Consider the following 15,190-nt stretch of genomic DNA (forward strand, 5'->3'; position numbering starts at 1 on the left):
TTGTAACAGGGTAGCAAATGACATAAACTGGGGTTGGAGTGGGATGAGCAATCTCAATCTCACGAGTTTGGCAGGACTTGACAGTGTCTTCCCTAGACATTCGCAGCCAAGGAAGCCAGGGTGTTTCACATGAAAGAAGTGAAAGTTGTCACTGAGAAGTCCGCAAACTGAAACATTAACTCCGTTTCTCTTTCCACAGAGGCTGCTCAATCTGCTGAGTGATTCTTCTATTATTTCAAAATTTTTTAAACCTAGTATACAGCCAAGATCTTTCACACATACATGTACACAGGCACGTGAAAACAATAGTATCATTTTATTGTTAGTTTGCACACAGTACAAAGTAACCAACTCCCCATCAGAAAAAAATACATGTTATAGTGACCACTGGAAAAAGGACTTAAAATCAAAAAAAGGAAACATTTGCAATATAAACGTTAGGTTCATGTCAACCTCGCCAAAGACAATGCTACCCCAAGCTCAAAGAGGTGCATAAAATTACCAAGGTATGTGTGAACTCCCTCTCCAGACTTGCACTGAGCCCTCCGTCACATTTAATAGACTGCAGCACCAAATGTAACTTGGTAGCCAACATTTTCCCTCCTTTCAGGAGTCAATGGTGAGTGAAGGCAGATTCTTGCTCAAGTATGTAACATTTATCAGTATCAAGGCAGCTCATGAGACTTGAAAGCTGCTGTCATTACTTGAGAAGGCAGTTGAGGAAGGTTTAAAATACAGTTGCATGTTCTGCTAAAGGAAAAGGCATTAGATATGGCAACCAAACTGGAAAGTATTTATTTAAAAACTGCAATAAATAGTGGAGCTAAAAATCTTAAAGTGAATGTAGAAGATTATTATCAGTAGTTTCAGGATGCATAGATGATAAAGTCAACAATCTTCTTTTAAAAACCGTTTCAAGGCTTGTAACAGTAATCCATTTTAGCATTGTATACAGCAAGGGAATGTAGGTATTGCCATTTGGCATTTTAAGTTATCACAAGGAGTAAGTTAATGGTTTTAGAGAAGTCCAAAATGCTCAGAATTGATTATCAATACTTGATTTTAGCCCCACCTCAGTCTGGTGGGTGCAAATCATTAGCCTGTTTGTTTTTGCCAAAGTACTGCAGCATTAAAGATAAGAGGAAGAGTCACTGCCAAATTTGGATTCAATGCTCTTTAACTCAAGAACAACCCTGTTATCTTATTTTGTGCACTTCAAAGCAAAGTGGCACCTGTGAGGGCATGACTGGGATACTGAGCAATGGCTCCATGCCAGTTCCATAAAGTACCAAAAATAAAATGACCCAAAGATACTAAATATACAAAATTTTAAATTAGACACTTAGCATCATCATATTTAACCACAATTACTCAAAGTTGTTAAATATATATCAGAAACTAGATAAGGTTCAACAGTGCAGAACGCTAACAGCTCAGCGCTAGGGTTTAATCTATTACAAATCTATCTATTGCAAGTCTCAAACTTGAAGGTCTTGGTGATCTCAGCTTTAGTAAAAGGCAGATGGAGATGGTGTTTATTCATCAGGAAAGAGGACAGGTCATTTCTGAGTAATCTGGAATGCACACAGAAAATCAAATTATTAAATGCAATTTCATGGGCTGCTTTTACCATCCTTCTCCCAGACCAATGTGGAAGGTGCCGGTTCAACACTTCCTTGCAGAAATATGTAATTCTGCATCCTGTGTAAGTATCAGTCCCATACTCTTGAGTTGCAGAAGTTGGAAAAATTAAAGTCAGAATGATATTGTTGGCCTTCCCTTTGCCTCCATGTGTACTGCATGGTTGAGGTGGAAATAGCAACAGCGTTTAATCGGCTTTTTCACAGGTAATTGAATGAGCAAGGCCAAGAAGGACATGGAGTCAAGAGTGTAATATGACAAGGATATAGGCTCTTGGCCCACCTTGTCCATGCCAACTACGATGCCTGTCTATGATGGTCCCATCTGCCAGCATTTAGCCCATATCCCTCTCACCCTTTCCAAAATACCTGTCCCATGTCTTTAAATGGTGTTATTTTACATATCTCAACCACTTCTTCTGGCAGCTCATTCCATATACCCACTACTCTTGTGTGTCAACAAGCTGGCCTCAGGACTTATTAAAATCTTTCCCCTCTCACTTTAAACCTTTGCCCTCTAAGTTTTTGATTCTCTTTCCATGGGGGAAAATCACGGTGTGCATTCACCCAATCTAGATATATATGGTACGGGTGCAGGCAAGTGGTATTAATACAGATAGGCATTACACAGTGGGGCTATGCTGTACAGCTCTATGACTGCTTGCTGTGAGACACCACTGGAGGCTGCGCACCTCTGCCCTGGCTGTACATGCTTACCATTTCTCTTCCATGGCAGATCTTAGCAAGTTCTATGTTTAACAAGACATGTCCTACTTGCATACCTCACTGTACACCTCTAACAGTGCAGTACAGCTTCACTACTAGAGCAGGAATACATACCCAAACTGCAGTCATTGACTGGAGATGGATTCCACATCCTTCCTACTCCAGGGCTAGGTTGCTGCTACAAGAAAGCAGCATCCATCATCAGGGACCCCTCTCATCCAGGCCATACTCTCTTCTTGCTGACACCAGTGGGCAAGAGGTACAGCAGCCTCAGGTTCTACACCAGCAGGGTTCAGCAACAGTTGGTACCTGACAGCCGTCAGATTGCTGAGCCTGCATGGACAGCTTCATTCACCTCAACACTCAACTGATTACACAACCTATGGACTAACTACAACTATGTTCTCAGCATTATTTAGTTATGATATATTTATTTGCACAATTTATCTTTTGTACATTGATTGTTAGAAACATAGAAACAGAGAAAACCTACAGCACAATACAGGCCCTTTGGCTCACAAATTTCTGCAGAACACGTCCCTACTTTAGAAGTTACTAGGCCCTCTATTTTACTAAGCTCCATGTACCTATCTAAATGCCTCTTAAAAGACCCTATCGTATCCGCCTCCACCACTGTTGCCCGCAGCCCATTCCACGTACTCACTTCTCTGAGTAAAAAAACTTACCCCTGACATCTCCTCTGTACCTACTCCCCAGCACCTAAAACCTGTGCCCTTTTGTGGCAGCCATTTCAGCCCTGGGAAAAAGCCTCTGACTATCCACACGATCAATGCCTCTCATCATCTTATACACCTCTATCAGGTCACCTCTCATCCTCCGTCGCTCCAAGGAGAAAAGGCTGAGTTCACTCAACCTATTCTCATAAGGCATGCTCCCCAATCCAGGCAACCCTTGTAAATCTCCTCTGCACCCTTTCTGTCACCCATTGTTTGTCAGTCTTTGTATGTAGTTTTTCATTGACTATTGCATTTCTTTTTTCTACAGTGATTCCTGTTCAGTGATACCTGCAAGAAAATGATTCTCAGGGTAGTTTATGGTGACATATGTACTTTGATAATAAATTTACTTCAAACTTTGAAGCTGTGGCTAGAGCAAAAATATGTCAGAGAGGAACTGATTTGGCAATGTAATTCTATCCTCTGCGTACTGTTTCAGCTTTAGGACAAAGTGTATACAGAGCTTATTAAAATTTTACAGAATTAATACAGCTGGAGAAATTATGTCTTCAATGAACTCAGTCCCAAAGCACAGAAGTAACTGAGCACATGTCTAGCATTGTTAAGTATAAAAAGGAAGCAGCCAATCCATGCACCACTGGAGATGGGTCATTAGACACTCCATTGAGGGTTGGTCAGTACTCTTGCTACTGACAGGATGCCCTGTTCTCCAAACATTCATTTAATCTGGATGATGGTACCACCAATGGGGCCACAACACCTTTCACTCCATTTTCTTCTTACAAACCATTATCTAATTTTTGCCCACTTCCATTTCAGAACTTGTCGTAGCTCCTGCTGCTTTACAGCCACCCAAGCCCCTGACCCCAAAATTGGCTGCAACTGCAACAGCATAAGATTTGCAGATCCTGGAATCTGAAGCACACAAAGCACCAAAGCACAGGAGGAACTCAGTAGGTCAAGAAACATCTACAGAGGGAAATGGACAGTCATTGTTTCAGGTCAACATCTTTCAGTTCAGATGAAGGGTCTTGATCCAAAACATAGACTATCTACTTCCCTCCATACATGCTGCCAAGCCACGAGTTCCTCCAGTGCTTTATCTGTGGCTGCAAAGGATTGCACACTTTGCAGTGAGGCTTCAACATGCAACTTAGGCTCAGATGCTTGGATACCACGACTCAGTTGAGCACATTGGATTTAACTAAAACCACTGTCTCCTGACTAAGATTGATCCTTACTTGAATTGGACTGTGCATCAAATATGAGCTTTCAGACATGATTTCTTTAACTCTGGTACATTTCCATCAGACCTACCGACAGAAGACAACACGGCCCACTTTGATTTCCCTTGCAAAGTTGAAATACTCACGAAAACATGTAATTGTATTTTCTCCAGTGACAATAATTTTATAAAATTTAATAAGCTCTGAATGCTCTTTTTCTGAAAACAAACAGGAAGAACTGGATAGAATTATGTTGTCTAAATCACTTCCTGACCAATTTCTTTTTGCTTTATCAACAATCAAGATTATACAGAGTGAGAAGGATATGGAATCAAGCCTCACTAAAAATCAGTCATACAGCTCAGAAGAAGCCATTCGTCACAACTGGTCCATGCCAACCATTTTAACTAGTCCCATATGCCTGCGTTTAACATATCCTTTAAAAACTTGCTTATCCAGGTACATATCCAACTGTTTTTTTAAATGTTTCCTGGTGCTCTGGCCATAAATGCCACTTGAGCCTATGTTACTAAAACACATCATCAGCACACACTCTGCTACTTCTGAAAGGTTGCTATCTACAAATTGGCTACCGCATTTCAAATACGATAGTAGAGATGTAATTGCCAAACCATTAAATTGTATCTACAGGTCATCCATAGTTTAGAAACATAGAAAACCTACAGCACAATACAGGCCCTTCGGTCCACAATGCTGTGTCGAAAATGTCCTTACCACTTAGAAATTACCTAGGGTTACCCATAGCCCTTGATTTTTCTGAGCTCCATGTACCTATCCAAGAGACTCTTAAAAGATTCTACTGTATCCACCACCGTCGCCAGCAACCCATTCCTCGTACTCACCACCCTCTGCGTAAAAACTTAGCCCTGACATCCTCGAGGCACACCACTGGTCATCGACCTCCATGCAGAATATGACCCGTCTACAACCACACTTTACCTTCTATGGGAAGCCAATTCTGGATCCTCAAAGCAATGCCCCCTTGGATCCCATGCCTCCTTACTTTCTCAGTAAGCCTTGCATGAGGTTCCTTATCAAATGCCTTGCTACCTTTCTACCTTCATCAATGTAGAAAGAAGAAAAGCTTACAAAAGGTTCAGAGAGCTGGGTAATGTTAGAGATCAAGAAGATTACAAGGCTAACAGGAAGGAGCTAAAGGAGGAAATTAGGAGAGCCAGAAGGGGCCAGGAGAAGGCCTTGGTGGGCAGGATTAAGGAAAACCCCAAGACATTCTACAGGTATGTGAAGAGCAAGAGGATAAGATGTGAAAGAATAGGACCCATTAAGTGTGACAGTGGGAAAGTGTGTATGGAATCGGAGGAAATAGCAGAGGTATATAATGAATACTTTACTTCAGTATTCACTAAGGAAAAGGATCTTAGTGAAGTATGTCCATGACCTCTTCCAGTTCCATACACACTTTTCCACTGTCACATTTGATTGGTCTTATTTTCTCATGTCATATCCTCTTGCTCTGCACATACTTGTAGAATGCCTTGGGGTTTTCCTTAATCCTGCTCACCAAGGCCTTCTCATGGCCTCTTCTGGCTCTCCTAATTTCATTCTTAAGCTCCTTCCCGTTAGCCTTATAATTTTCTAGATCTCTATCATTATCTAGTTTTTTGAGCCTTACGTAAGCTTTTCTTTTTTCCTTGACCAGATTTTTAATAGCCTTTGTACACCACAGTTCCTGTACCCTACCATCCTTTCCCTGTCTCATTGGAATGCATCTATGCAGAACCCCATGCAAATGCATCACCTGCACATTTGCCACATTTCCGCCGTACATTTCCCTGAGAACATCTGTTCCCAATTTATACTTCCAAGTTCCTGCCTCATAGCTTCACATTTCCCCTTACTCCAATTAAACATTTTCCTAACTTGTGTGCTCCTATCCCTCTCCATGGCTATGCAAAAGGATATAGAATTGTGATCACTATCTCCAAAATGTTTACCACTGAGAGACCTGACACCTGACCAGGTTCATTTCCCAATACCAGATCAAGTACAGCCTCTCCTCATGTAGGCTTATCTACATATTGTGTCAGAAAATCTTCTGGAACACTCCTAACAAACTCCACCACATCTAAACCCCTTCTCCAGGGAGATGCCAATCAATATTGGGGAAATTAAAATCTCCCAACATGACAACTGTTAATATTGCACCGCCTCAGAATCTGTATACTTTTCTGCTCCTCGAGATCCCTGTTACTTTTGGGTGGTTTATAAAAAAACACCCAGTAGAGTTATTGACCCCTTCTTGTTTCTAACTTCCTGCCTCTAGCTTGTTAAAGCCATGACAAAAACACAAACCCTTTTCATTTCTTGGAGCATCAGTACAGAGGGTATTAGACACTAAAGGAAGCTCTTTTCTGTCACTGTGAACCTAATTTCCAACTTCTGCAGTTTGACTTTCAAGAGGAGGCACGTTCAAGTGATTCAGTTTGTTAAAGATACTTAGAATGAATATTTTTCATATGAATGAAAATATTTGTTGCACTGTCTGGTGAAGAGTGAATCAATATACTAATACCTGAAATCAGAGAGCTGTTGCCTTCAGAACAATCCCTGCACCTGCTCCGTATCTGGATTGAGGTCAATGTCGTAGAAACAAGGGCGAGTGGGCAGTCCTGGCATCGTGCTCATCTGCAAAGAGCCAAAGAAAACAAGTCAAGAGAGTCAAAGTTTTATAGCAGAGGCTTGCTATGCCATCTAGGGCTTGCATCTATTTATACTGCATTGGGATTCGACTCTGGTGTGAAGTGTTATTCTATCAGAACCTCTCCTCCAGCAGAACCCCCAGAGAATCAACGTAAACAGTTTCCTAGTGGTTCCTGAAAGCTATTGCAAAAGATCAGTAGTAAATTTTACCTTAATGCTTCTCAAAAAGCATCCTCCTGGCCACCAAAAGAACCTGGCCAGACTTGTGCTTTTTACTCAGAAACACACAAATCTTTACCCTTAGCACTAATAGGTGATCACCCGGTCTTGAGATGCATTGATCCGCCCTGGAATATTTAACTACTCTTGCTGAACTAAGATTCCTAAATGTCAGGGTTCAGCAGATTTCGAAAAAGTTTGTAGGACAATGTGTCACATTCAATTACAACATGCTTGCACTGCACCTCAATCTGAATTAGCACTATATCTTTTAATAACTTTTATCCAACAAGATATCTATCATCATTTTTCTAAACACATTTAATTAACCTCTGGCATTCATAAACATTTCAGGAAGAATTTCAGATTTTCACTATACTTTTTGTTAAGAGTTTCATAAGCGTAGCTGTACATCTTCAGGTATGTAGAGAAATATTGGAAATTCCCAGTGTGTGGAGGGAGAATAGGAGTTAAACATTTCAGTCAATGATGAAGGCAGTTGAATTTCAAGGAATGATCCTCACTTTGCTCTTGTGCATTGATGAATGGTCAAAAGCAAGGTGAGATTATTGAAGTGATGCAGACAGGGTAGTCTGACAAACTGGATCTGAAATTGCCTTGGTAATAGAGTGATTTTCAATGGTTGTTATTGCATTTAGAAGCCTGTGACCAGCAATATTAACGTGGCAGCACAGTGGTTAGCAGAATACTTTGCAGCGCCAGCCACCCAGGTTCATTTCTTGCCACCGTCGGCAAGAAGTTTGTACCTTTTCCCCTGTGAGTGTGTGGGTTTTCTCCGGGTTCCCTGGTTTCCTCCCACACTCCATAAGACACTGTCGTAGGATAATTGGTCACTTGGGTGTGATTGGGCTCATTATGCTGGAAAGGCCTGATACATGCTGTATCTCTAAATAAATGAAATTAAAATAAATTACAAAGAGACCCTCTGGGACCCCCCAAGTAGAGTATTTGTTGTATACATTGATAAACTGGATTAAGACATAGGAGATAAGATTAGCAAGTCTGCATGTGACATGGAACATCATTGTTGTTGATAGCAAGGAAGGTAGTTTTTAAGCTACAAAATAATGTTGATGAATTAATACGATAGAGCAACTGCAGATGGACTGAATCTTGAACAAAGGCACTAGGATAAACATAAGTGAATTGAAGGACTCTAGGAAATACTGAATAACATTGGGGCCTTGATGGTGCCAATGGGTCTTTGAAGACAGTAGCACTGGGTAGTGAAAAAAATAAATGGGATACTTGCCTTCATTAGCTAGGGAATAAAATTCAAGAGCAGGAGTTGTGGATCTGCAAGCACTGCAGATTCACCAGGGTGTTTCCTGGGATGAAGTTTCAGCTATGAGAACAGACTTGATTGGTTGAGTTGGTTTTCCTTGGAATGAAGATAACTCAGGACAAGCCACGGAGAGACGCAGATAGCTCAGCACATCACAGAAACCAGCCTCACCCCCATGCAGTCTGTCTACGTTACTGGCTGCTTCAGTAAAGCAACCAGATAATCAAAGACCCCACTCACCTTGGACATTCTCTCTCCCATCAGGCAGAAGATACAAAAGCCAAAAGCACATTATCACCTGCCTCAAGGACAGCTTCTATAAGGCCATGAGACCATAAGATATAGGAACAGAATTAGGCCAATTGGCCCATAGAGCCTGCTCTGCCATTTCATCTTGGATGATCCAATTTCCCTCTCAGTCCCAATCTTCTGCTTTCCACTGCATTCCTTCATGTCTTGACCAACAGGAAGCTATCAACCTTGGCCTTAAACATACATAAAGACTTGGCTTCCACAGCTGCCTGTGGCAATGAATTCCACAGATTAACCACTCTCTGGTTAAAGAAATTCCTCCTCATCTCCATTCTAAAAGTACGCATCTCTATTCTGAGGCTGTGTCCTCTGCTTTTAGACTCTCCCACCATAGGAAACATCCTCTCCACATCTACTTGATCAAGGCCTTTCACCACGATAGATTTCAAAATTAGGTCACCTCTCAGTTTTCTAACTTCCAATGAATACAGGCCCAGAGCCAAGAAACACTCTTCATATGACAAGCCGTTCAATCCTGGAATCTTTTTCCTGAACCTCCTTTGAACTTTCTCCAATTACAGCACATCCTTTCTGAGATAAGGGGCCCAAAACTGCTCACAATATTCAAGTGAGGCCACACCAGTGCTTTATAAAGTCAACATTACATCCTTAATTTTATATTCTAGTTCCTTGAAATGAATGCTAACATCGAATTTGCCTTCCTGCAAATTAACTTCTAGAAATTTTGCACAAGGACTCCCAAGTCCCTTTGTGTCTCAGTTTTTTGTATTTTCTCTCCATTTAGAAAGTAGTTAACCCTTTCATTGCTTCTACCAAACTGCATAACTATACACTTCCCGACACTGTATTCCATCTGCTACTTCTTTGCCTATTCTCCTAATTATCCAGATTCTTTTGTTGCCCATCTATTTCCTCAAAACTATCTGCATCTTCACCTGCCTTCGTATCCATCTGCAAACTTTGCAACAAAGCCATCAATTCCATCATCCAAATCGTTGACATATAACATAAAAATTGGTCCCAACACTAACCCCTGTGGAACACTAGTAGTCACTGGCAGCCAACCAGAAAAGGCCCCATTTATTCCCACTCTTTGCCTCCTGCCAATCAGCCACTGCTTTATCCATGCTAGAATCTTTCCTGCAATACCATGGGCTCGTAGCTTGTTAAGCAGCCTCATGTGTGGCACCTTGTCAAAGGACTTCTGAAAATCCAAGGACACAACATCACCCAATTCTCCTTTGTCTTTCCTGCTTGTTATTTCTTCAAAGAATTCCAACAGATTTGTCAGGCAAGATTTTGCCTTGAGGAAACCAAGCTGACTACGGCCTATTTCTTCATATGCCTCCAAGTACCCCGAAACCACATCCTTAATAATCAAATCCAACATCTTCCCAACTACTGAGGTCAGACCAACTTGCCTATATTTCCTTTCTCTTGCCCCTCTCCCTTCTTGAAGAGTAGAGTGACATTTGCAATTTTCCAGTCTTCCAGAACCATTCCAGAATCTAATGATTCTGTTCATAGACTTCAGTTCAGCATTCAACACAGTCATCCCTCAGAAACTGATTGGAAAGCTGAGCCTACTGGGCCTGAACACCTCCCTCTGCAACTGGATCCTAGACTTCCTGACTGGGAGACCTCAGTCAGTCTGGATCGGGAGCAGCATCTCCAAAACCACCACACTGAGCACAGAGGCCCCCCAGGGTTGCGTGCTCAGTCCACTGCTGTTCACTCTGCTGACCCACAACTGTGCTGCAACACACAGCTCGAACCATATCATCAAGTTCGCCAATGACACGACTGTGGTGGGCCTCATCAGCAAGAACGACGAGTCAGCTTACAGAGAGGAGGTGCAGCAGCTAACAGACTGGTGCAGAGCCAACAACCTGTCTCTTAATGTGAACAAAACAAAAGAGATGGTTGTTGACTTCAGGAGGGCACAGAGCGACCACTCCCCGCTAAACATTGATGGCTCCTCGGTAGAAATCGTAAACAGCACCAAATTTCTTGGTGTTCACCTGACGGAGAATCTCACCTGGTCCCTCAACACCAGCTCCATAGCAAAGAAAGCCCAGCAGCGTCTCTACTTTTTGCGAAGGCTGAGCAAAGTCCATCTCCCGCCTCCTATCCTCATCACATTCTACAGGGGTTGTATTGAGAGCATCCTGAGCAGCTGCATCACTGCCTGGTTCGGAAATTGCACCATCTCGGATCGCAAGACCCTGCAGTGGATAGTGAGGTCAGCTGAGATCATCATCAAGGTCTCTCTTCCTGCCATCATGGACATTTACACTACACGCTGCATCCGCAAAGGAAACAGCATTATGAAGGACCCCATGCACCCCTCATACAATCTCTTCTCCCTCCTGTTGTCTGGGAAAAGGCTCCGAAGCATTCGGGCTCTCACGACCAGACTATGTAACAGTTTCTTCCCCCAAGCTATCAGACTCCTCAATACCCGAAGCCCGGGCTGACACCTTGCCCTACTGTCCTGTTTATTATTTATTGTAATGCCTGCGCTGTTTTTTTTGTGCACTTTATGCAGTCCAGAGTAGTCTGTAGTCCAGTGTAGCTTTCTGTTTTTTTTTATTACGTGGTTCTGTCTACAGTTTTTTTGCACTGTGTCATGTAAACCATGGTCCTGAAAAACGTTGTCTCATTTTTACTATGTACTGTACCAGCAGTTATGGTTGAAATGACAATAAAAGTTGAATTGATTCTTGAAAGATCATTACTAATGCCTCCAAAATCTTGGCAGCTACCTCTTTCAGAACTATCTGGTCCGGATGACTTATCTACATTCAGAAATTTCAGTTTCCAAGTAGCCTCGCTCTAGTAATGGTAACCTCTCAGTTCATGACCCCTGACACACAGAACTTCCACGATACAGCGAGTGTCTTCCACAGTGAGGACTGATGCTAAATACTTACCCAGTTTGTCTGCATTTCATTGTCCCCATTACTCTCTCTCCACCACCGCTTTCCAGCGAACCAATATCCACTCTCGCCTCTCTTTTACACTTAATGTATCTGAAGAAACTTCTGGAATCCTCTTTAATATTTGGTCTGTGTCTTTGCTATTGCTTAGCACACACTCGGGCTCAGTGATGGTACCGATGTGCGTTTTCTTTCTGCTGGTGGGGGAGGGCGATCGTTGCTTGCTGCCGCTTACGCACAGGAGGGGGGGATCTGGGGGGGGGGGGACTTCGGGGTTCTCACGTTTAACTTGTTCATTTTTCAGAGCACTTCTCTATTTTTGTGGATGTTTGTGAAGAAAAAGCATTTCAGGATGTATATTGTATACATTTCTCTGACATTAAATTCAGTCTTTGAATATTACTGGCTAGCTTACTTTTGCATTCCATCTTTACTTTCTTAATTGCTTTTTAGTTACCTTCTGTTGGTATTTAAAAGCTTCCAAATCCCCATACTTTCCATTAATTTTTGCTCTATTATATGCCCTCTCTGTGGCTTTTATGTTGGCTTTCACTTCCCTTGTTAGCCACGGTTGTGTCATCTTGCCTTTAGAATGCCTAGCTGTCTCTAACCTATAAGTAACTCTTAAGAGACTATTAATGTTGTATCCACATTTTGGGGCAACAAAGGAAGAGTCTTGCCACCAACAGCATAGCATAATAGTGTTACTAGTGTAGACAAGTAGGACAATCAATCCTGAAATGCAGCTACAGAATATAAAATCTCTCAGTGATTGATAGTTTGTATAAATGATACACTTGTGAAAGCTGTGCTGTCCCCTAGCCAAGTTGTTCATTTTCTGAATTGGGCTAAAAAGCTACACTCAGATTATAAATACCACCCAAATTCGGAGGTATCCTGGTCTCTGGCACTTGCAGGGCAGCACCTCTGCTAGCTGCACCATTCTGCGGCCTGAATGCTTTCAATCATTGCTCAGCCATCCAACAGCTTCCTTGGTTAGCTTTAACACGTTTTGTTCAATTCCCCAAAATAAAATGTACAAGAATTTCTCAGCCCCTTTGAAGGATTATTGGCAAGCGATCATTATAATCCACAAACAAAATTACAGATGACCAAAACTGCAGCAAGCTAAATGGAACATTGGCATCTGGCTGAAAGGGTGCAAAACACAAAATGGAGAAAATCATGCCCCCCCACCTTTGGACAGGCCCCAGTAAATTCCTGTCACTACACCCATGAAGGGAAGGAAGTTCTGGACTTGGAGGAATGCAGCATGGAGGATAATCAAGCTTGAAGAATTATATTGAGCAGAACATCAGGAATTCCAATCTGATGGCATGTGGAGAATTACATTCATAATTTTAATGAAAAAGATATTTAAAACAGTTGAGATTTGAAGACAGAATTTAAAATATTTTAGAACGCAGGAACTTTAAAAAGATTTAAGCCTTTGAGGGCTGATCAAGTCAGTGTGCCATTTAATTGATTATCAAACTTCTTTTAGTGAAGTCTTGCTCACATCTAAAAGGCATTTTTATACTCAAGGTTCATTGAACATACAAAGCTTCTTCAAAGAGAATCCGCCCCCAGCTTTCCTCAGATATCTGCAATGAATATTCCTGGAGGTTGAGTTGTCAGATGTACATATAACTGCCTCATGACTGGTGGTGAAATGCTTAGCCTGCATTGCCTGCACACCCTCCCCAGGAGTTCTGGGCTGCAGCCTCAGCATTGAGTATATTGATCCGACAGCCAATCACTTGCTGGCAATACCCATTTCTGTCCTAGCTATTCCTAACAGTCACAGTCATACAAGTAAAGAAAGACCTTTCAATCCACCGCCATGCACAATGATTGATTTGACACCAATCCCAAACTAATCCTAATTTTATTCTACCAACATTCCAATTAATACCCTCTTACTCTCCTGTTTCTACTACGTATCTACATACAAGGGGCAACCTACAGTGGACAATTAACCTCCCAACCCTCATGCCTGAGGGATGTAGGAGGAATATGGAGCACCCAGATGAAACTGGCATGGTCATAGGCCAAACACGCAAATTTCACACAGGCAGTGGCCAGGTTGTTGGAGAAGTGAGGCAGCAGCTCTACCAGCTGCACCACTGTGCCAGCTCAACGTACAACAGAGGGTTAAATCCTGCATAAATGTGACCTAAAATGTGATCGGATCTTCACGCATGTTCTAAAACTGGATAAAGAGAAACCAATTTTAAATAATGTAAAACAAAATACTTGTTCATTTATTTATTGAGAAAAATTATCTAATATTATATGTATTTGTTGGAAAAAATATATGTACCATTGTTTTCAGTAGCTGGTACGACCGACCCTCTTGCACAGAAATAACTTCAACCAAACATTTCCGGTAACTGTTGATCAGTCCTACACATCAACTTTGAGGAATTTTAGGCCATTTCTTCTTACAAAACTGTCTCAACTCTGGGATGTTGATGGGCTTTCCTTGCATGAACTGCCTGCTTCAGGTCCTTCCATAACATTTCTATAGGATTACGGTCAGGACTTTGCCTCAGCCATTCCAAAACACACATTTTCTTCTTTTTAAACCATTCTGTTGGTTTACTCATCTTTCAAGATAATTGTCTTGTTGGATTATCCACTTTCCATTAAGTTTCAGGTGACGGACTGCTACCCTGACATTCTCCTGTAAAATGTCTTGATACAATTTTGATTTAATTGTTCCCTCAACTATTGCAAGCTGTCCAGACCCTGAGGCATCAAAGCAGCCCGAAACAACGATGCTCCTTCCACCAAGGCAATATGCATTTCTGCCAAAAATTCAACTTTTGTCTCATCTGTCCATGGAACATTATTCCAGGTTGTGGAACATCCAGGTGGTCTTTTACAAACTTGAGACGTGTAGTAATGTCTTTTTTTGGAGAGCACTGGTTTCCTTTGTGGTGTCCTTCTAGCAACACCATTTTTGTTCAACGTTCTTCTTATACTGGCCGCATGACCAGAGACTTTAGCAAGTTCTAGAGATATCTGCAGGTATTTTGCTGTTACGCTTGGGTACTTTTTAACCTCCTTCAGTACTGCACATGTGCTCTTGGTGTCAACTTTGCAGGATGTCCACTCATCGAGAGTGTAGCAACATATTGAATTTTCTCTATTTGTAGGAAATTTCTCTTACTGTGGAATGATGAATACCCAGGTCTTTAGATAAAAACACAAAATGCTGGCAGAACTCAGCAGGCCAGACAGCATCTATGGGAGGAGGTAGTGACGACATTTTGGGCCGAAACCTCAACCCTCCTGATGAAGGGTTTCGGCCCGAAACATCATCACTACCTTCTCCCGTAGATGCTGTCTGGCCTGCTGAGTTCTGCCAGCATTTTGTGTTATTTATTTATTTCCAGCATCTGCAGATTCACTCGTGTTACCCAGGTCTTTAGAAATGTTTTTATAGCCTTTTCCAGCTTCATGCATCTCTACAATT

The 15,190-nt window shown here is 41.9% G+C and overlaps 1 protein-coding gene across 3 annotated transcripts in view; it reads right to left on the minus strand.

The window, feature by feature from the left end:
* Nucleotides 1-297: 297 nt before the first annotated feature.
* mthfd1l (methylenetetrahydrofolate dehydrogenase (NADP+ dependent) 1 like) overlaps nt 298-15,190 on the minus strand; it is a 157,154-nt gene continuing 142,261 nt past the window's right edge. For 2 of the 3 annotated variants that reach the window (XM_073051434.1, XM_073051436.1), the window contains 2 exons: nt 6,845-6,957; nt 298-1,574 (listed from right to left, as the gene is read on the minus strand). In XM_073051434.1, the coding sequence (XP_072907535.1) occupies nt 6,868-6,957 (90 nt within the window). In that variant the 3' untranslated portion in view covers nt 298-1,574; nt 6,845-6,867. Of the gene's footprint in view, nt 1,575-3,262; nt 3,392-6,844; nt 6,958-15,190 lie in introns of those variants that run through there. The other variant, XM_073051435.1, reaches the window with a different exon arrangement.

The sequence above is a fragment of the Hemitrygon akajei genome, chromosome 7 (genome assembly GCF_048418815.1).
Source record: "Hemitrygon akajei chromosome 7, sHemAka1.3, whole genome shotgun sequence".
NCBI classification, from domain to species: domain Eukaryota; kingdom Metazoa; phylum Chordata; class Chondrichthyes; order Myliobatiformes; family Dasyatidae; genus Hemitrygon; species Hemitrygon akajei.